This window comes from Myxocyprinus asiaticus, chromosome 28 (genome assembly GCF_019703515.2).
Source record: "Myxocyprinus asiaticus isolate MX2 ecotype Aquarium Trade chromosome 28, UBuf_Myxa_2, whole genome shotgun sequence".
Lineage (NCBI taxonomy): Eukaryota > Metazoa > Chordata > Actinopteri > Cypriniformes > Catostomidae > Myxocyprinus > Myxocyprinus asiaticus.
This window is the reverse complement of record NC_059371.1, coordinates 18,177,583-18,200,425: the sequence shown is the minus strand read 5'-3', so window position 1 is coordinate 18,200,425 and position 22,843 is coordinate 18,177,583. Positions and strand designations below refer to the sequence as shown.

Genomic DNA, 22,843 nt, shown 5'->3' with positions numbered 1-22,843 from the left:
TCTCACTAAAAAGGGGGCTCCAGATCCGTTCCAGTGGACGGAGCAGTGTCAACGGACGTTCACGCAAGTTAAAGCTGCACTTTGTGGGGGGCCGCTTTTACATTCACCTGACTTCTCTCTCCCTTTTGTTTTACAGACAGATGCTTCAGACAGGGGGCTGGGGGCCGTACTTTCGCAGGTGGTGGAGGGGGAGGAACGCCCGGTGCTGTACATTAGCCGTAAGCTCTCGTTAAGGGAAACTAAGTACAGCACCGTGGAAAAGGAGTGTCTCGCCATCAAGTGGGCGGTCCTCACACTCCGATACTACCTGCTGGGGTGGGCCTTCACCCTCTGCTCGGATCATGCCCCACTCCAGTGGCTCCACCGCATGAAGGATACTAATGCCCGGATCACCCGTTGGTATCTGGCTCTTCAGCCGTTTAAGTTCAAGGTGGTCCACAGACCGGGGGCGCAGATGGCTGTCGCCGACTTCCTTTCTAGGAATGGGGGGGAGTGGTAGGCAGGCCGGATGCCGCCCCAGCCTGAGTCGGGTGGTGGGGATATGTGGCAGCGGGGGCATGGTCAAGCATCTCTCCGGAGAGAGAGAAAGCGGTAAGGGCGCTTACACCTGAGCCAAATTATGTCTAACACCTGTCTCTAATTTCAGTGAGCACGGGGAGAGCGGCATAAAGAGGGCCACGCAGCACTCAGATGAGAGAGAGTACCTGGGCACTAGAGACCTGATTATGAAGCCAAGAGCTTATTATTGTAAAGATGAGAGTTTATTTTTCTGAAGTTGTTGTTTATGTTTAGACTGAGTTATTGAACACGGTGAGAGCCCTGAAAGAGTGCATTTGCTGCAGTGGGGAGAATAAAACGCTTACCTGAACCAGAAAATCTGCTTCTCGCCTCCTCCTTTAACTGAGAAGTCTTACATAGGGGCAAGAACTTCCTTTTCAATACAAAACCAGGGAGGGGCTCTTTCAGGTGGAAGCGACCAATGAGCCAAATATCTTAGACGGAATGCATAATAATAAAATAAAATCTTGGGTAGGCCTAGCCCACCTATGTCAATTGGCCTGTGTAACTTATTGAAATGTAATCTGGGATGCTTACCATTCCAAATGAAGGACTTCGCTATGCTATCAAATTGCCTGAAATAAGATAGGGGGACATCTACAGGGAGAGATTGTAGCAGGTAGTTGAATTTTGTAATATAATTCATTTTAATAACATTAACCTTCCCAATCATAGATAAATGTAATGAAGCCCATCTGAACATATCACTCGAAAACCTTTTTATTAAGTGGTCAAAATGAACTCTAACTAAATCACACAAATTTGCTGGGAATAAAATGCCCAAATACTTGATGCCTATTTTGGGCCACTGGAAGGCGCCCGGCTGAAAAGCCGTTACTGGGCAGTACGCTGTCAGAGCCAAAGCTTTGGATTTAGACCAGTTGACTCTGTATCCTGAGAACATAGAAAAGCAATTAATAATTCTGTGGAGGCAAGGCATAGATCTAGTGGGGTCGGAGACGAATAATAAAATATCATCAGTTAAAAGCAAAAGGTTATACGCCATACCTCCCGCCACCACCCCTGGAAAATCATCTTCCTTTCTTATCATGGCTGCTAATGGTTCCAGGGCAAGACAGAACAGTAATGGGGAAAGAGGGCAACCCTGCTGGGTGCCCCTAACCAGAGTAAAATAATCTGAAATTAATAAATTTGTTTGTACCGCCGCTACTGGGTGTCTATTAATTAACTTAATCCATCCAATAAAAGTATTTCCAAACCAGTATATTTTCAAAATCTTAAAAAGATAATCCCATTCTATCATATCAAACTGGCAGCGACTGGAGTCTGATCATTTGCCACTGACCATATGATATTGATGAAATGCCTAATGTTATCAGAAGAGCTGCGGCCCCGAATAAACCCAACCTGATCTATATGTATAAGAGATTTCATAACTTTAGTTAATCAGTTAGCCAAAATTTTTGACAATATTTTGACATCTAGCTGGATCAGGGAAATTGGATGGTAACTCTTACACTTGCTTGGATCTTTGTCTTTTTTAAGAATCAAACTGATCTGGGCTTGTGTCATGGTTGGCAGAAGCTTTCCATTCTTTAATGATTCCATATAAATTTCTAACAAATGTGGAGCCAGTCCTGTAGCATAAGATCTAAAAAATTCAGCGGCAAAGCCATCTGGCCACAAGGCCTTAATAACCTCACCAAGCTCCTCCAATGTTATCTTAGAATCAAGATAATTTTTTTGTTCAGTTGTCAGTTTAGGGAGTTCTAATGGTTCCACAAAGTTTCTAATATCTTCATCAGTAGACGAAGACGTGGAACTATAGAGATCAAGATAGCATTATTAATATCAGTGGCCGAGGTAAATATTTCACCACCAGCAGATTTCACTGAGGGAATGGTAGAAAAAGACTCTCTCTGCTTTATATATCTAGCCAGAGTTTTCCTACCTTGTCCCCCGACTCAAAGTATGATGGTCTTGCCCTGAATAGCCAAAACTCCACCTTCTGAGACAAAATAGTATTATATCTGTATTTCAATCGGGTCAATTCTCTGAGGCCATCAGACGACATTTGGCACTTCAGCTCTGCCTTGGCACTTTTAATATTCCCTTCCAACTCCACAAGTTCTTGTGCTTTGGATATTTTGGTGAATGAGGCATACTGTATGATCCGACTCCTAAGAATCGCCTTAAGTGCCTCCCATGCCATGCCCACAAAGGATACTGGGGCCATTAACATTTGTTGGAATTCAAGATTTTGCAAAAGGTATACTTTAAAGTGCCAACTAAATGATTTATTTTTCTCCGTATGTGGTAACACCTCTAAACTCACCAGGGTGTGATCTGAGACTAAGATGTTTCCAATTGAGCAATCAACAACAGATGAAATGAGGGACTTGGATATAAAAAAAATCTATTCTAGAATAAATCTTATGGACTGATGAAAAAAATTTATAGTCCCTACCAGATGGGTTCAAAAGTCTCCAAATATCTGTAAGACCAAGATTTTTACACCTCCTGTGTTTCTCTAGGGAGCTTACACACTTTTGCCTCACTATGATCAAGGACTGAGTCCATTAACAGATTAAAGTCTCCTCCCAATTTTATAACATAAGGGGTGCCAGCAGCTTGCAACATCCCTTCAATATCTATAAAAAAGCCCTGATCATCAGTGTCAGGTGCGTAAATATTTGCCAAAATCAACCTTTGCCCCTGAATTTCTGCTAAAACCGTAATGACTCTTCCTAATTTAATCTGTTTGAGATATTTGGAATGTAGATGCTTTTTTATCAGTGTAATGACTCCCTTGATCTTACTTGAGCCAGCACTAAAGAAAACATGTCCACCCCATATCTTCCCAAATTTTTAAGCTTCCTGCGGGCAAAGATGCGTTTGTTGAAGAAACACTATATCATATTTCTTACATTTAAGAAGAGAAATAGCCTTCCTTCTTTTTATGGGGTGCCCTAACCCATTCACATTCCACATGGAGAGAGACAATCCACTCATATTAACATTTTACATTTTGACATATTAGAAAAATAGATTGTGTTTCAAAAATAAATTTTAAAGACCACATTCAAACATTAGTGCAATAATCAAACCCCAAACTTCCACCCGAACCAAACAAACAGAAAAAAAGAAAAACTTACGCATTAACCCTGCTCACGACAGCGCCAACTGGCGTCCATCCCTCTAAACTCAAACAGTCAATGTACGCCTACGAGAGCCCCCACGACAACTTTGCCTCGGCACTTTTAATATTCCCTTCCAACTCCATGAGTTCTTGTGCTTTGGATTTGTTGCTGAATGAGGCATACTGTATGATCCGGCCCCTAAGAACTGAAAAAAATGTATAGTCCCTACCAGATGGGTTCAAAAGTCTCCAAATATCTGTAAGGTCAAGATTTTTACACATCCTGTGAAGCATCACTGTTGCACTAGTGGGCTTGCACACTTTTGCTTCACTATGATCAAGGACTGAGTCAATCAAAAGATTAAAGTCTCCTCCCAATATTATATCATGAGCGGTGCCAGCGGCTTGCAACATCCCTTCAAGATCTATAAAAAAGCCCTGATCATCAACGTTAGGTGCGTAAATATTAGCCAAAATCAACCTTTGCCCCTGAATTTCTGCTAAAACAATAATGACTCTTCCTAATTTATCTTTAATCTGTTTGAGACATTTGAATTGTAGATGTTTACTTATCAATGTAATGACTCCCCTGCTCTTACTCGAGCCAGCACTAAAGAAAACATGCCCACCCCATATCTTGCCAAATCTTTCAGCTTCCTGTGGTGAAAGATGCGTTTCTTGAAGAAACACTATATCATATTTCTTACATTTAAGAAAATAAATTATTTTTATGGGGTGCCCCAACCCATTCACATTCCATGTGGAAAGAGATAATCCACTCATATTAACATTTGACATATTAGAAAAAATAGATTGTGTGTCAAAAATAAAATTATAAAGACCACATTCCAACATTAGTGCAACAGTCAAACCCTGAACTTCCCCTGAACCAAACAAACAGAAAAAAGAAAAACGTGCTTATTAACCTGCGCATGATAGCACCAACTGGTGTCCATCCCTTGAAACTCAAACAGTCCATGTACGCCTACGATAGTCTCCGCGACAACTCTGCCGTCGGATTGCTCAAGTTCGGTGCATCTATAAAAATTTTGTGAGTCAGAATTACACAGCAAAAAATAAACTATAAAACAAACTCCAGCCAATAAGCGGAATAGACACAAAAAACATGTAGATTTGTCCACATAACTGTCCCTAAGGTGTGTTCCTCCACAAAACAAGCACCAGCCGCTAGCGGAACCAGCAAAAAAAAAAAAAAATTATTAAAAAAAAAAAGTTTCCTCGGGCAGTCAAATTAATGTTCAGTGAGCCGGCTCATTCGACTGCTACATGAGTGCAACAAATGACCCAGTCACTCCAATGTCCTGCAAGAAATACTCACAAAACAAACTCCAACCAATAGGAGGCATAAGCACAAAATTTTGCAAATTCATCCACAACACTGTCCAGAAGGAGTGCTACAACACAACACAACTCCAGCCGCTAGATGAAACCAGCACAATAAGAAACAAAAAAGGCGCTCAGTTTCCTGGGATGGTCAAGTGAATGTTCAGTGAGTCGGTCCACTTTGCTGCAACGTGAGTACCACAAAATAACTTCGTCTATTGACTTTATGAAGGACATCGCTTGCTGTGACATGTAAATATTTTGCGGCCATCCTTAGCATCAATGCAAAAGCGACCTTCCATTAATGTAAGAGTTTCTTGCATTCCTTGAATCGAGAAAGCCTCCCTTTACTCCTCACCTCGCGTAACACGAGATGTTTATCGGATGATCTCAGAAATTTGGTCAGAATTTATCGGGGCCTGTCTTCCTCAGCAGATTGCCGAGACGGAACCCTGTGAGCTTGCTTGATTTCCATCGTATGACTCGTGAAGAGCCCATCCAGGAATTTCACCATATCCCAACCTTCTTCATCCTCAGTTCCAACAATTCGGACGTTATTCTGCCGGTTACGGTTTTCCAAGTCCTCCAACTTCTCCCAGCCATACTCCAAATCCACCTTGGTCGCTAGAGGATTAGCAGCTAATTCCCTCTCCGATGACTCCAGATAATCGATCCATTTCTTGATATCCCCCACTCTTGTAACCACCTTAGTGAATTTTGTCTCAATGGCAGTGATCGATCAACATTTTACAGCAAGATCCTCCAAGTCAGCAACAACCTTCGTCAGCATTGCCGTCATGTTCAACAATTCTCGCCGAATTTCCCTCACTTCTCCAGCCAAATCGGCTCTCTGGCTTGCGGCGTGCTGCTCAGGGGCATCGGCTTGAGCATGTAAGTGTCTTTTAATGTCTCCAGAGCCCGAGGATTTTGAATTCTTTGACATATTGTCTTCCTAGAACAGTTAACGATCAGGGTGTGTCGAATCTCACCGGTTTATGACATAAAAAGTATTAAAACTAGCACAAGTGCACAGAGCTCGCCGTTCACACGTCCGAACCTCGCATGCCGTCACGTGACTCCCACTCCCTGGCTTTATGAGATTTTACAGGATGTACTTCTCATGTAATTGGAGTCCTAAACAAACCTGACTATATTCTGAGAGCCAAGAAACCATAAATGCATTCTAGGCTACTTCCGAGAACAGGAACATCCATACTAGACGATTCTCTCCAGTCTTTCCCTGGAAATTCCCTGGAGATCTCCCTGAAATTGTGTGACTAAATGACGGGATATCCTTATGACCACCACTGCTTGTCTTTTTGTTTTCTGCAATGCTCCTTGTACTTTGATGGAGCCATCTGACACTCTTTTATCATTTCATCTCCTGTAATACAGAGTTAAAGTGGTACATGGGAAAAAACTATTGAGAGGTGCTTTGGGAAATTATTGTGCCACAAATAGTGAGGAGGTGAATCTGGAACTCTTGAACTGGAGGCAAACTCCAATCGGAAATCACTCAAGGCCAAGAATAGGCAAAGGATTAGAGGAATTGTGGTGTAAATAAGGAATAAACGCACTCTGTGGCACATGAATGAATTTATTTGGTCATGTGTCCATAAGGAAGTGTTGTTCTTCCTGCTTGTATTTCTCTAGCCCAGAACTTCCAGAAAGGGTGGGCTGGGAGGAGCTATGCAGGGAAGAGGGAGGAGGAAAAATATTTGAGTTGTCATCTCAGTCGTACACACACACATTCACTGGAGCATTGACTCTCAGCTGATCTCCGTTCTCCAAAAGGCTCTTCAGCTTGAGAGCTTCATGCTCTCAGAAAACACTTGTTCCTGCTTACATCTCAAAGCTCTGGTAAGTCATACAAGCTGTAACAGAAATGGCTTCATTTAATTTATTTATAGTGGATTAGTTTCATGCCCTCTTCAGTTAGTTTGTTTTGAGTATGCAAGATATTGCTCAAGGCATGTGAGTCTCTATTTGTTTTCTTGATACCTTATTACCATTTTAAGATACTTTGGTAACTTAAATCGTAATGACAATGACAGTAGTGATCTTGTATCATTCTCCTTTCATTTCATCATTCATTAATGATGGATATGAGTCTCTTGTGAGTCTAATTTGAGCGTGTTGGGACTAGACTGATTACCTAGTAGAACATAATGATTGTTTATATAGGATGAGGAAGAACTGTGTGAGTTTAACGTAGTTTAGGTAAGGTTTGGCAATTAAATACAGATAAACTCCTGGTATTTTCCCATGTCATTTAAGCTTTTATGATATGCGTTAAAAAACAGTGGATAACTGTCACTTTGCATTTCTGATAACAGTTTCTCTTAGTTGTTAGATAATGCTGTCAGATTGTGTTTTGCATTTGGGCTGATAACACTGGTTTGTTTCATTTCCATGTGGGTCTTAACAAAGACGGATGTCAACAGGGTGTAAAACAATAATGATTAGGAAGAGAGGAACTGACTCAGCTTGTGAAATGTGTATGGGTAAAAACAACTGTGTGGTAATTTTTGTGTCATATCGGCAGGCCCCTGCCTATACAATACAACTTCATTAATCCACAAGTGGTGATTGGGTTGTGGGCAGATAGAGTGCAGTAGATAAACAGATGCAGATAATTTGGTACAAGTACTGTTTGAAGAAATATACAATGTACAAAAAGAAGAGAAATTTACAATATGCAAAACTTACAAAAATTAAGACAAATATATTTAAAAAAACTCTATATAATTTATATATTTTTTAATAATGTCAAGAACAAGAATATTTACAAGTATACAGGAAGAGATACAGTGTCTCTCTCTCTCCATCTCTCTTATATCTATTTACTCATGTACTCATTCCAGGCTTAGCTATTGGTCAAACTGGGTTAATAGGTGACCTCTTGTTTTTTCTTCTTTTTTTTTTAATGTAGTCACTTGTTTGTTGTCTTGTGTTTTGGTAAGTGTGTGACTGTGGGAAAGCAGAATTGGTAGTTGCAGGGGAAGAAGTTGAAAATAACACATCATCTCTTATCTGTGAGTACACACTGTGTCCATGCATATTTGGTTTTGTGTGTGTGTTTGTGAACATGCATGTTTGTGTGGCAGGTACCTTCTAGGCAGATGTGTATCTGCAAGTGTCCATGTGTCTTTTGTTTGTCCAGGCATAGTGGATAGAATGTGAGTGACATTTCTCATCATTACTTTGGCAGGCCTGAGGCAGGCCACATGGTTAGGGTCCATTTAAAGGACCCAGGGGTCATATATTCCTGAGATGAGTCTGACATGGACAAGGTTGCCGTGGTTGTAATGATGAGATGATCAGGCCATTTATCTGCCATTTTACTTGATCAATACATCAGTGAGGAGCGTCTCCCTTTTGTTGCCGAGGATGTGACCAAGGCGATTGAACAGTACTGGATTGAGAGTGAGTGTGCTTTTAAGTTTAGATTGACCTCTAGCACCACAGTGACCTTTTTCAAATCTGCTGCTGGTAGTGGAAAGCTTTATGTAGGGGAAACGGATAAATCACTAATAGTCATATAAGTGACAGATTACCCAGGCCTCTGTGGTCAGATACATCTGTCTGAACAGCATTGTACTGTATGAATGTCCTTAACCGTTATGTCGTTTAACCCTGATCTGAAAACTCTAGGGATCTGATTTGGTCTAATCTGGATCCTCTTATTGAAGTTTTAGAGCGATGGAGGAGAGAAATGTGGAGAATCTGTGGTCATAGTTTTGCCGGCCTTAGAAGGACAGCTGGACATCTGATTATCTTATTATAGTCAAAATGAAAGATGGAGCAATGGGCCTCTCACGCCTCTGTTACACATTCAAGGGTATAACAATCATTATTTCAGACCACTTTTGGAAGTTTTTACTTGTGATAAGCCAGGCCAATTATTTGGTCCATATTTGGTCATTTTGAGATTATCGACATTGGCATTGGCCGATAACCGTAATCTTTTTGACCGATAACAGAGGTGCTTTACTCTTGTGTCAATTCCGAAATCTACAGACCACCTTGTTGATGGATATTGCTCATTTTATGTTTTCATATAATTTTAATGAATTTTGAGTAAATATTTTGAGTGTCCTGTTAACTTAGCGACGAGTGCGTTCACATGCACATTTTACACCGATTATGCTTAATTAGCCGACTATGTGTAAGGTCATGGTTTCTTTAACTGGGCTAATAAACGGTTTAAGCAAAAAACAATTGGCACACATAGATTTTTACCTAGTACACAGATTTCGCATTGCATTTACACATCTATACCGGTGTTCTTACCAACTTATCCAATGTGCACAAGTGTTGTGTGCATGCCTGTTTGACATGAAAATCAGAAAATAACCCTACCATTTCAAATCTTATATAAATGCAGATTTCTTACATTGTCTTCTTTTTTTTTTTTTGTTTTGTAAAAAGTTCCTTTTTGTTTTGTTTTTGTTAAATTATCAGCGTATTGCTGTGCATGTAGACACACTCAATTTCATGAATGTCTCATTTGTTATCATTCGGCCATTAGCCATACTGTTTTGTAAATATCGGCAAAGACTGTTTAGCCCAAGATGGACAGCTTATATTAAAATAATGGGAGAAATTCAAATGTCCAATATGGCAGATGTAGAAGAGGAAGTCCCACCTTGCAGGTAAAAGAGACAATCACCTTTCAACTCGAGAACGTGCATGCGTAGTAGCTGGACCAGCCTGTAAAATAGCACTTTTTAGCATGATATGAGCTAAAGAAGCACAATTTATGATACTACTGTCATCAGATTTTACTCCTGATTTGAAATATGTTCTTTAATCGTAATCTTGACCAACCATTTTGGAGATTTCAGTCTTTCCCCATTCAAATATATAAGAGCTGTAATTTTATGCCGCTTGTACCCATAGAAAATACAGTAGCTGCCTGGGAGCATTCCAAAGATGGCCGTCGTTTGGACTCACTTGCCCTGAGAGGGAATTTGATATCTGCATTGTATCGGCTATTGAAAAACTCTTATTGGTTGATCAGTAATTACATTTTGTCCTTGGACCTGGGGGATAATCATTACTTTTCAAAGACTCCATTCAATATATGTACCCCAAACTTTTTAAATGGTTCCTACGTGTTCTAGATATGTTGTTCCCTCAAACACAACCATATTAAATTTTTTTACTGCCCACAGAAGTAATAAACAAATTGAGAAGTGAGAACAGTCAGGTGGGTTTGTGTATGTCAGTGTGTAATAAATGACAATGAAGGCAACTGTATTTACACCTGTTTAGGGATCCATAGATCTGCTGTAATCACAAATGGAAGATTAATGTTGATAATATCCTGAGGGCTCAGTCACACATTCAGTGGAAGTTGTGTTGGTGTTTGGTACAATACCATCTCTGTTACACTCTAATGATATTGTGTTGAGCTCATCCTGACTTGCTGTGGAAAGAGGGGAAACAGCTGCGCTTTGCCACACATTGAGAAGAGAAGGCCGCTTGTCTGGCTGTCCCTCACTGATAGAGCTTTGCAGCAGTTATGGATGGAGTCGGTGTGAAAGGTTATCAGGCTTAAGGCTTGAATCCTCTGGTGTGTATTTATTGCAGTGGCTGATGTAGTTTGAGTGAGAGGTGACTCTGTCAATGCAGTAAAAACTGTCAGGGAAAGCCCATGGGAATGATGTTAGTTAGCTTGTACTTACACTAACACCTTCCACTGTGTAGTGAGAGAGGTCAAATCTTTCATTGTGCGGTCACAAAAATGAGGTTTGTCATCAGAGCAGAGCCACTCAGATTCACTCTAAATATGGCTGAAACAACCCATTATCAATATATCAATTAAGAACTGTCACATAAAACCACTGGTAACATGGAGCTACTAGTTGCTGAACAGTAGTTTTTAAGGAAAGTGCTCAGTGATGATTTTTTTTCCTGCTGGCCCCAGACAGATTTGTACTTGCCCTGTTAAAATTTTCACTGGCCCCACTGCAGAAGTAATGATACATTTTATTTTTAGCAACATATTTTGTATGCGTCAAAATAAGTACCTCTGTATTTTTATACACCTTATTAGTGAGCCCTGAGGAAATCGGTGCAGCTGTGTTGCATTATAAATCATCTTATCAGACAATCCTTATCTGTTTTTCTACTTTGGCAGCATACTAAACAAAACTATCAGTACAGACAAAGATGGACAAAAGAAAATGTTGCTGCAAAGGTAATATTTTACCTCACCGTGTCTCTTTACTACACCAGGTGGTCATAGTCTCAACCTGAGGATGATTTACACATTCTTCTATTTCTCACTTCCTTACATAACTTCAGCTTTTGTCAGCAGGATTGCTCACGTTTCCATTTGGGAGGGATTCCTGAATTCCCTCTTTACTCATCATGACATCAATCAGGTCTTCTTCGCTCAGTCCTTACTCAACACCTGAGAAGATATACACAAGTTTCCTGGATATTAACAGGTTGAAGGGTGTAAAGCATGTAGCCTGAGGAAAAGAATCATAATTGTAACTTTACACTCACTTTAAGAGTGAATATTTCTTGGCTGGATGTAGCTGGACTTGTTTGTTTTTCATCTATGGAGAAGGAGAGGAGCTGTAATTCTCCAGTCACAAAAAGTCTGACATGCCTTTGCGTAGACATTCTGACTTCCTGGAACTCACATCGCCACTCCAAGCCTGGCAACTGTTGACCAGCTAAGCTGGCATCACTATTACTAATGCTCATACCGCTAACCTTAAAGGGATAGTTCACCCAAAATTGAAACTCTCATCATTTACTAACCCTCATGCCATCCCAGAGGTGTATGACTTTCTTTAAAATGCTGAACTCAAACTAAGATGTTTAGAAATAAATCTCAGCTCTGTAGATCCATACAATGCAAGTGAATGGGTGCCAAAATTATGCATAATGCATCATAAAAGTTATCCATAAGTCTCCAGTGGTTAAATCAATGTCTTCAGAAGCGATATGTTAGGTGTGGGTGAGAAACAGATCGATATTTACAGTAAGTCCTTTTTTAGTGAAAATTCTCCTCTCTGCACAGTCAGTCTCCACTTTAACTTTCACTTTCACATTCTTCTTGTGTTTTTTGTGATTCACATTGTTCATGCATATCGCCCCCTACTGGGCAGGGAAAAGTGTCTGTTTCTCACCCACGCCTATCATATCACTTCTGAAGATATGTATTAAAACACTGGAGTCATATGGATTACTTTTATGTGCCTTTATGTGCTTTTTGGAGCATCAAAATTTTGGCACCCATTCACTTTTTTTTTCGCCATTAATTCGCATTGTATGGATCTACAGAGCTGAGATATTCTTCTAAAAATCATCATTTGTGTTCTGAAGAAGAAAAAGTCATGCACATCTGGTATGGTATGAGGGTGAGTATATGATGAGAGAATTTTACATGATCTCAAGTAGTGTGGCTTATTGAGTGCTTTTACCTTTTTAAACATTTGGACTTGGCAGTCAATAAAACGTGTGAAAAAATCTCGTTGACCAGAATATCACTTGAGGGTGGGCTCCTTTGACTTGGGTCCATAAATGCCAAAGAATACTTTGGTTTCCTCTGCATGCTGCCACATCTCGTGCATATCACACAAAATGTTGTCATTAGCACAGTATGCACATATTGTCCGCATGCAGCCCAAGTTTTCTAGACATGCAAATAGTTGCTTGCTGTTGATTCTACTAAGAGTATAACAAGGTAGACATAGTGTGCATGCGTCAAACGTGTCCGGATGGGCTCACGGTTAAAGTATACTTTGAAAGGCTGTGTGCTCGACCATGCGTGAGATGGATCGGCACGCTGAAAAACGAAGTATAGCCTAGACTCGAATAGCCGCCTAGCAGCCAGTCAGATCACTCAAGCAACCCTTAGCAACCACTCAGAACACCCTAGAAACCATCTAGCAATGATCAGAAACACCTTAGAAACCACATACTGAAGGAACATTCTAAGCAGTGCACCACTCCAAATACCTTAGCAACCATATAACAACACCCTGGCAACTTCCAATAACACCCTAACATCTGGAATTTTCCCCAGGCAAGAACCAAAATCAACATGGTTTTTATTGTCTGCCATTTTGACTTTATCTCACAATTTCTCTATTAATGACAACATTACCCAGCTTTCTCACTCTTTTCTTTGTTTTGTACCTAGCTCTTCCAAATCACTCTGTTCCTCAGCCTCTCCCTCTTTCGTTTTCCCTTACTTGTTCGTTTTTTTTCTCCTCTCACGTGTATCTCTCATGTTGGGTTTGTTGTCCCTGCAGTAATTGATAGATGTTCTAAAAGCAGCAGATTGCTTCCAGTCACACAGAATTCCCCTCTAATTACATTGCGGTGTTTCTTTCAGCCAGAATTAGTGAGGTCATTTTTTACATTCTCTCTGCAACTGTCGACCGCCAAACTTGACCTGTCATCTCCCGACACATTTGCCTGTGGTTTTTAGGACTTGCTTGTTTCACATTTTCCCCCATTCAGCTTTTTTCAAATCATTTAACACTTATAAAAAGAACACTCAAAATCACACATCCACTCAGGGATAAAAAAATAAATAAAAAAATCACTGTTAGATGGCGGGCTAAAGCCATTAGCGAACACTTTCCATTCACATTTTTTGCGGTTCGACCAACAGTCCAGTTCACCACTAAATGCTATGGGGAACATTACATCAGCTCTCAGAAATCAAGACCAGATCTTTATTTTTATTTTTATTTTTTGCCCAAAAGGTTTATATTGGAGATGTCTGTGTGTTTCTGTGGTTGTAGCAGTCTAACATGGTGTGTATTCCTGACTCGCCCCACATCTTCCGTGTTCTTGGTCCAGTTGGCTCTGCACTGAAACCCTTCTGTTATCTCAATCAGCTCACACTCCCGCTTGTGCCTAAAGCTGTGGGCTGTGTCTGTGCCACCTACGTTCCTTTGGCCTTCACATTCCACTGTGTCTGCTTGTGTTTGGTGATCTTATTTTACATGAGACATAAACATTCTAATGGTATTGGGAGCACAGTGTTCTGTAAGATGAGCATGATTTCTACACCTGCTATACATTCATTGCTCTAAAATAGATTAGACCAAACTCTGATTATTATGATTTGCACGAGAGAGCAATATGTAAAAACCTATTAAATTCTATCTAAAAAGGAATACTTCACACAAAAGAGGAATTTTTATTCATCCTCATGTTGTACCAAACCTGTATGATTTCTATCTTCAGTGGAACATAAAAGGAGAAGTTAAGCAGAATGTCCTCGCTTATCTTTTATCAGGCTGTCTAGATCCAAAAAGGCCAAAAATTACCATAAAAGTAGTCCATACAACTTTTACACTATATTCCAAGGCATCTGAAGCCATACTATAGCTTGTGAGAAATTGAAGTCATTGTCCATTGAAAATCTTCCTCTCCACAGTAACTGTCAAATTTCATTTGTATATGCATATATACAAACTTGCCAAGTCAAGATGCATCCCATCAGGTTTGACATCAATGACATAGACCGCCAATGGTTATTGTGTGTCCCATGAATGTTTGCAACACACCAAGTTTGAATAAGCCAAACTTTTACTTTTGTGTTCCATGGAAGAAAGAAAGTCATCCAGTTTTGAAATGACATGAGATTAAGAAAGAGACAAACAGTGTTTTTGGATGAACTAACACTTTACATTCTGTAGGTTTGCCATAATGCGAGTGTAACCTGCATGCTACAGTTGGAAGCTGTATACTTTGAAGCTCTGTGTGTGTGTTTATCTTGCTGAGGCCCGAGGCAGTTAAACTCTTCTGTGAGAGGAGTGTACCACTTGTGTTGGCTTTGACCCTGATGACTCAACAGCCTAGAATTGCTGCTATCTTTGAGGCTTCATAAGCCTTAACGCCGTTGGTCTGTGGTTCCTCTGGAAGACAAGTTCTCAGCATTGGTGCCTGCTAAAGATCAGCAGAGCACAGGGGAATACAAAGATGTGGAGAGAAAAGAATGATGATCCATTTTGTATTTTGGACACTAAAGCTCTCTCACCCCTAACAGCATGGCAGGGTCCTGGGCAACTGTGACTTCTATTAAAAGCCTGCCCATAGAGAGACAGCTGTGTGTGTGTTTGTGTGTGTGTGTGCATCATTTAAATGCACCACAGAATTTGGCCTGGATATGCATTTATTGCTTTACTCTAAGCCTCTTATAAGACACAATAACATACAGAGGCATGACAAGCATGTTTAAATAGTTCTCTTTGCGCAGTAATGGCTCACCAACTCCACGGTTGAAGACATTTGTCAATGCCAGTTCAAACCTACTTTCAGCTTACCTGCCTTTCTACCATTGGAGTCTGAGTCATGTATTCAGAGTGATATATGTTGAGAGGCTGAAAAAATAGTTAGAAATAGCCAGGGTTGCAGTTAGAAATTCTTAGGCCCAGGGGTGCAGACAGTTATTTCATCAAGGTGTGCGCTGCCCCTGCAGCTTTCACTGAACGCGCTTAGATGTGATATACAATATGGAACAGCCTTTCTGTGCCGCCCCCCAACCCCCTCAAGCCTAGGCCCGAGACAAAAGGTCCAGTTGTCCCCCCTTATCGGTGGCCCTGGAAATAGCAGTAATGGTTAATCTTGTAGTCAAGAGCAAATATTCAGCAATCCTACACGTCATCCTGCAAAATCGATAAAACAAAACATTTCACACAGGCTTTATGTCAGATTTTAGCAGTAATTAGCACATTATTCAATCACTGCATGGCAAGGACTCATTTAAGTAATGTATTTATGTATTTATGTCTTTCGGGCGAATGTCAAAAAGGTTATGAAGGCAGTTTTATTACATTCTGTAATGAGAGTTTAAGGCTATAATTAGGTTTTCACATGGACTGTTGCTCCGTTAGAGAATACCTCTCTTTCTTTGTGTTGTATTGAGTCTCTTCTATCTTAGAGGGAGAAGCAGAGGGGGAACCATTACAGGAACACAGGGCCAGACACACAGGCAGGCTACAAAAAGGTTACTTAAAAACCAAATCTTACATACGGTAACAAAAAGGAGAATAGGGAAGGGAAAAGAGGCAAACTGCCCTCACTCCCTTGACACAGGGGATCAAGAGATCATGAAAGCACCAGTAAGTAAAGACAGAAAGAAAGAGAGTGAGAGAAGAGTCTAAATTTGGGCTAGCACAGATTTGTCTGTCTGTTTATAGTCTGCTGAAATCGGTTTTACTGCATTATATAAAACAAGCTTGTCTGAGAACTAAATGGATGCTCATGAGTGTTACAGTAGGATTTAAATGAGCCTGGGCTTGGATCTAGTCTGAGACCAGAATATAAAACATGATAATCTGCCTATAATACACTCTGTAAAGACACAGCACGAAGCTCTTTTGTGTGCTAACAAACACTGAACAAGTGGAAATGCAGAGGGCATTTAAATATTTTCATAAAGTGCCACTGTTTGATGCAACTGAATGTAAAAGATTGCAGCTGTTCTTTCACTCTGCCTTTTTTTATGTGTCTTTTCACAGAGTCACATTTGAATGAAAATTCAGGAGGAGTGTTTGTTGTGAGTGGGGGGAAGGGTGCAATTGGTCAGAGTCTCAGCCATCGACCAATAAAAGCTAGACTGTCGGCTTACTCCTTTCTCCTCCTCTTGTGCTGGTCTCTTTCCTGATTGGCTGTTCACACATGCAGCATCTGGCTCTAAAAGTCTAGTAGGAGGGGCCAGACAGTGCATTAAAATCAAACGTTTGCCCCCATTCGCTCTAGAGTGCTCCAGTGTCTTTTATATGTGTGGAGCAGAGGGAGTGAGAGGAGGTCCTCCCTCTATTTGCTTACCCATGTCTGACAGCATATTTTTTTCTCTCTCTTTCCTACAGGAATAGAGTCAAGGATTACAAGAAGAAGAGGCTTGGATTTTAAAGGAGTGTCTAACAAGTCTTAGATATCCGGAGTGTGAGAAAAAAGGACTGAGTTGCCTTGGTTCTCCGGCAGTATTCTGCTAACCTTTCAGTTGCAAGGACTAAGCATCAACGCTCACTTCAGGATCTGCCCAGTCCTGGTGGGTCACTCAGCCGGACTGATGTGGAATGCGACCCTTTATGACCCCATTCCACAAGCCTCTATTCAGTGAGCCGGACTCAGAAGAGAGCAGATAATAGAGGCAGGAGGCTGTTGCTCACACAAGTGAAGCAACAGCAGAAGGAGTGTTCAGACTGGTAAAAAAAAGTTAAAGGGGCCCTTGAAGGTAGGGAAAAAGAACTTAAAATACAAAAGAGCAAGAATAAAGAAAAGCGTAAATACAAAAGACCTTCTTTGGACTCCTAGACATTCTTGAGCGCAAGTAAAACTTTGACCATTAGACTTCATTTCACCCCTTAAATTAATATCAGTGCTACCCCATCATGCCTGTGGAGACCCTTCGTCCCACACATGGGGGTCCTTTCACCTCTGCCATGCCGTTCCGTATCCTCAACAAGGGCCCGGACTACTTTCGCAGAGCGCCTGAGACAGGAACACGAAAGTTGAGTGCAGTAGAGCGACTGGAAGCAGATAAGGCCAAGTACGTGAAGAGCCAGCAAGTAGCACTCACTAAACAAGAGCCCGTCAAACCCCCAATCATCCGCAAACCACTATTATCACCAAGCATGATGATGCAATGCAGGATAAATACTCCACCAGCGAGGAAGATTACTCGTCGGCTACCTGATGCAGAGAACGGAGGACCAGTACATGGAATATGTAGGGGACCTCAACTCAACCTGGACATCCTCAATAATCTAATTAATGTCTGTGATGGGCCACTTGCATCTTCCCCTACCCCTTCATCACCTTCTCCCTCAGCCTCTTCACCTTCCTCTGGAGGTCAGAGTGTTGGAAGTGGACAATCTGCTGAGCCCCAGAACTGCATGAACTTTAAAGCACACCTTGCTTCTATGCCTAACTCCTCTTGCACCTCTTCACCTCTTAACAATCAACCGTCACCTGCAGAACCTAGCCGGAGGCCACCGCTGGTTCCAGCCAGGACTCCCCGACTGATGCCACAAGGTAGTTATGGAACCCCCAACTTTGTAACTGTACGACGGGTGGATGTGCGACCGCAAGCGGAGATCAGGAAGCCTCAGAGATTGCTTCTACAACCCAAACCCAGACAGACTCAAACAGCTCAACCACAGATAGCCCAGCCACAGGCACCCCCACCACCCACAACTCCAGCTCAGCACCAGCCTACGTCTGCTCACCCCCCATCCCCCTGCCTGCCCCCCAGCCCCCTGCTTCTGCACTCTGGTGTTTTACCCCCAGCCTCCCCTGCCTTTACCCGCCTCTCCTCAGCTAGCTCACGAGGGTCACGTCCTGGCTCAAACTGGAAACTCCCCACCCTCCACCGCTCCAAGTCTGACTTGAGTGACAGGTACTCTCGGGCCACAGCCGACCTGGAGCGTTTCTTCAACTACTGTGGGCTGGACCCTGAGGAAGTGGAAGGTATGGGTGGTGTGGAACGTTTTGCCAGAGCCAATTCGGACATTGTTTCGGTCTCCAAGCTTCGAAGTGTCAGTACGCCAAGCTCAGAGTGTGGAGATGGTTGTGATGGACGGAGAGAAGAGGAAGAGGAGGATGACGAAGAAGATGATGGGCCCATCAAGCCCAGCGAGCGCGTTCCTTATGGCATCTCGGTCATCGAAAGGAATGCACGTGTCATTAAGTGGCTCTACGGAATCCGACAAGCACGGGACACCTCACAAAACATCTCCAATGTCTAGAAGTTTCTCTCTGGGTGTCTGCTGACAAGAGAGTACCAGACAAAGACTAAATAATTGGGACAGAAATTTGCAGCATTCTGTTTATTATTGTTTATCACACACATATTTATTACGTTCTTGCTTGAAGATGTTCAAAGACTCCAACAAATATTTGTTTCATTTGTATTTGCCTTACTATATGGATAATGTTTATTATGTTTCTTACATAGAATTTACATGGACAACTTGCTGTTTTTGGAGCGTCTTTTAAGCTGCAAGGACAATGTACCTCTGTTTGAGAGCAGATGTGGAATACTACAGATTCTCAGTACTGTGACTTTGAAACATTTTGATTTAAGCAATAACACTAATGCTAAAGGCACTAAAAGTGTGACTGAATGGATGATGATAATGATTTATGATGAAGGCAACAGTCGATCTGTTGTGCTGGTGCTGTTCAGGTACAAAGTCTTTATTAAACAGCAGTGCTGTGGGACCTGTGGCCTAAGCTCATTTCTTTAGGAACCTTAGGAATGGGAATCAAACAGGTACTTTCTAGTTTTAGAAATCTTTGTATTGATTGAAGAATTGAAGAATGATTGACAGATATTTTGGAAGCCTGTGTTATGAGTTCATAATTTGGTCTCCGTGGTAGGAAGGTCTCAGGGAAGTGCTCAATAAGTCACAGCTTTAAAAAAGAGACATAGCCTGCAAAGTCCTACAAATACACACATACATTTAAAACCCCTACTCACTATGCACACACTTTTGCTCTATATGTGTCAGATACACAAGTGCGTCAGATGTTTAATTTAGACCTTTTTGAAGGTGAGACTTCGATACTGTGAAGAATTCAGAGCTCCCATGGAGGCATTGCTCTGCAAACATGGCTGGGAGACTGTTAATGTTGAATTCTAAGTTTTAAAGTTAAAAACATAAGCATGTGGGAGCCTCTTGTCAGCATGCACACGTGGATGATTTGCATTCCCAAAACATGCATTCCAAAACATAGACGTACATTCCATTCAACATAATGTTTATATATGATTTGTGTGGCTTTATATGATTTGTTGTTGTTGACCGTTCCTTTTGCTTGTCTCTGTGGGTTATATACGTTTTGGGTAGGGGTTTATATCTTGTTTTATATGGATAAGGCAGTTTGGGATTGAGAAAGCAAAAAGAACTGGGAGTGTTTCATGCAATACTCTCAGTGGAATCAAAGATGTTAAATCTGTTTACTGCAAAGTTTTTGCACTTGAAGTGGAAATGAAAAGCCTTAAAAAGAGGTAGAAAACTGATGTTAGTTGAATCTGTGCACAAAGACAAGTCAAGAGGCCACACAAATGTTCACTTTTGGTTGAGAAGTCTTTGCTTTGTTAAAGGCACAATAATCGAGATGTTTTTTCCCCCCTAACTATAGCCATACACGCATGAAAAGGTTAACACAACATTTATTGATTCAAATACATTGTTCTGCCAGCACATTTAGAAAGAATACACACATAGGTACAAACCCTCAAACAGTTCAGTTCAGTAGTCATTGACAGAGGGTAACATGGTGGCTCTGCTTGTGTTCTGGTGTTAACTATTGACTCAGTGAAAATGTAATGCAAAATCAGTCATCTGAAGATGTCAATAAACAGATAATGTTTAAGTTGTGATTGCTTCATTCCCATCAGACATATTTTTTATTTTTATAAATTATTATATATAAATTGCTCAAACCGGTTCACAGTTTGGTCTGAATGATTAATTCATGAAACAGTCTGAATTTTGAAATGGTTTTCAAAAATCCTTATCCGATACTTAAGACTGACTTGAAAGGTCATGGAAGTTCATTAGTCAAAAAGTGTAGGACCATGTTATATGGATTAGCTGGACTTGAAAGTGCTCTCTCTGCTGTGAGAGGTAATCGAGTAAATATTGTGCCCTCAGGACAGGGCTGAGGCTCTGTCACAGCACCAGCAGCCTGTTGCCCCAGTCAACAGTGAATTATGACCAACCTTCAGCAGACAGACAGAGAATTACAGGCAGAGGGGGATGTGACCATGTGACGATGAGGAGAGAAATGAAGGTGTGATGCTGAGAGGAAGTAAATGGTAACTCTTAGAAGAAAGAGAGGGTGAAGATGGCAGAGGTGTGATGAACAGCATTTTCTGAAGGCCAATTAGATTTATTTATGAACCTCTTACTATAATCCAAGAAAATGAAACTGTTGGAAGGATGAGCAAGGAAACGAGAGAGAGAAAGATTAATATATGGTAATACTGGTCCCTAGAGATCTCTACTAAGGTGTTTTAGGGGAAATGTCTTTATAGTGATCTCTTGTGTGCACTGACCTCATATAGACAAATGAGACAGAAGGGACAAGCGACGCCAAGGGAGACGTGCTTATATTTGTGTCTCTTTAGCTGGAATCTGCTTCATGCATTCAAGGACAACACACACAGACTGAGTACAGTACACACTGCACCTATGAGCCTCCGGCAATATATTTTAATATTCATTCTAGAAAAATGACAAGAAATTGTTTAACTTTAAATTCATAAGCCCTCTCTCAAATACATTATGCACTACACTGTAATACAATCATTTTCTTAATCAGCATTCATCTTGTTTTCTAATACATATGCCAAAATAAGATAAATTTACTTGTAAGTAAAAAAAAAAAAAAAAAAAAAAAAAACCCGGCTTAAGACTTGTTTTCAGAGAATATATGTTGAATTAAGTTTATCTTTCTTTCCCCACTGCAAATATTTTTTTTTCTCATTTTAAGCATAAACATCACTTTTATTTCGCAATGGCGTAAGAAAAATAAATTTAATTCAATTTATACAATATTCTCTAAAATCAAGTCTTAAAGGGATAGTTCACCCAAAAATGAGTTTGTATTTACAAGTATGTATGATTTCTTTCTTCACCAGAACACATTTGAAGAAAAATATAAAAAATGTTTTAGCTCAGTAGGTGCTTAAAATGCAAGTGGATGGTGACTTCACATTTGAAGCTCCAAAAATCAAAGACAGTCAGCATAAACATCATATATACGACTCCAGCAGTTAAATTAATGTCTTCTAAAGTGATACGATTGCTTTTGGTGCAATAAAATATCAATATTTAAGTACTTTTTAACTATAATCCACAATTAAAGAGATGTCAGACAGAATGTTAATCTTATAGTCGCTATTTACTTTCACTGCATGGGCCTTTACAAGTTCAGATTTGAAAGTTGAACTGTTCATCTAATTTTAATTTTAAAAGCAGGAGAATGATCCTGTTACCTTCTCCTTGGTACACAGAATGCACTTAGCCTATTTGTTGCAACTGAATATAGGCCTACTTTGTAGTTTGGAGGGTAGATTGGTTTATTTATTATTTTATTTATTCAGAGAACAGCCTTTTTCAATTTTGCGTAAAGATGTGTTGATTTTGAATGATTATTTATTTTATAGACCACTAAAGCATGCACAATGTGGCATTGTTTTCTTTGTTGTTGCCTGTTCTTGTGACAAATGTAGAAATAGCAGTGTTTCCCATTAATTAGGCCTACCTAGACTGTGGCGGCACGCCACAGTTTCATAATGAACTGAAAATATTTTTACACTTCTCATAATACCATAAAAGATCTATAGCGTTGTGTCTTTGGCAAAGCATCTCTCACTCCCAGTCAGCATCTGAGGAGCAAGTTCAACACAGGTAACCACTTTTGCTTCATTTCTTATATACATATTTTAATTAATATTTATTAAACACCCAGCACATTCAGATACTCATTGTTTTATTTATGCAAAATGTACATTTACAAATACAAAATTCTTTGGAGTTAACTTTTTCTACAGTATATAAATCTTAATACTTAACAGCCAATTATAGAAAAAAATACCTTCACACCGTTGCATTCACAACGAGTTACAGGCTAATTTAAAGCTAGTGTCAATTTTACATATTTTAAAAGTTAGTTCATCCATAAAATTAAAGTTCTGTCATCATATACACACCCTCCTTTTGTTCTGAACCCTAGATATTTTTATTCTGTGAAACACAATCAGGGCAAGGGAGGATATATATATATATATATATATAGTTTTTTATTTATTTATTTTTTTTTTAATGTACAGAGATTCTC

The 22,843-nt window shown here is 40.4% G+C and overlaps 1 protein-coding gene across 1 annotated transcript; it reads left to right on the top strand.

Moving 5' to 3' along the window:
* Positions 1–6,746: 6,746 nt before the first annotated feature.
* On the top strand, positions 6,747–20,389 carry LOC127419438 (protein FAM110A-like). Its single transcript, XM_051660822.1, has 2 exons — positions 6,747–6,862; positions 16,858–20,389. Exon 2 carries the CDS (start codon positions 17,383–17,385, stop codon positions 18,736–18,738), a length of 1,356 nt encoding a protein of 451 aa, XP_051516782.1. The 5' UTR covers positions 6,747–6,862; positions 16,858–17,382; the 3' UTR covers positions 18,739–20,389.
* The last annotated feature ends 2,454 nt before the right edge of the window (positions 20,390–22,843 follow it).

Coding starts and splice junctions, on each gene's coding strand:
- LOC127419438 (XM_051660822.1), top strand. CDS start 17,383: ATGCCTGTGGAGACCCTTCGTCCCACACATGGGGGTCCTTTCACCTCT.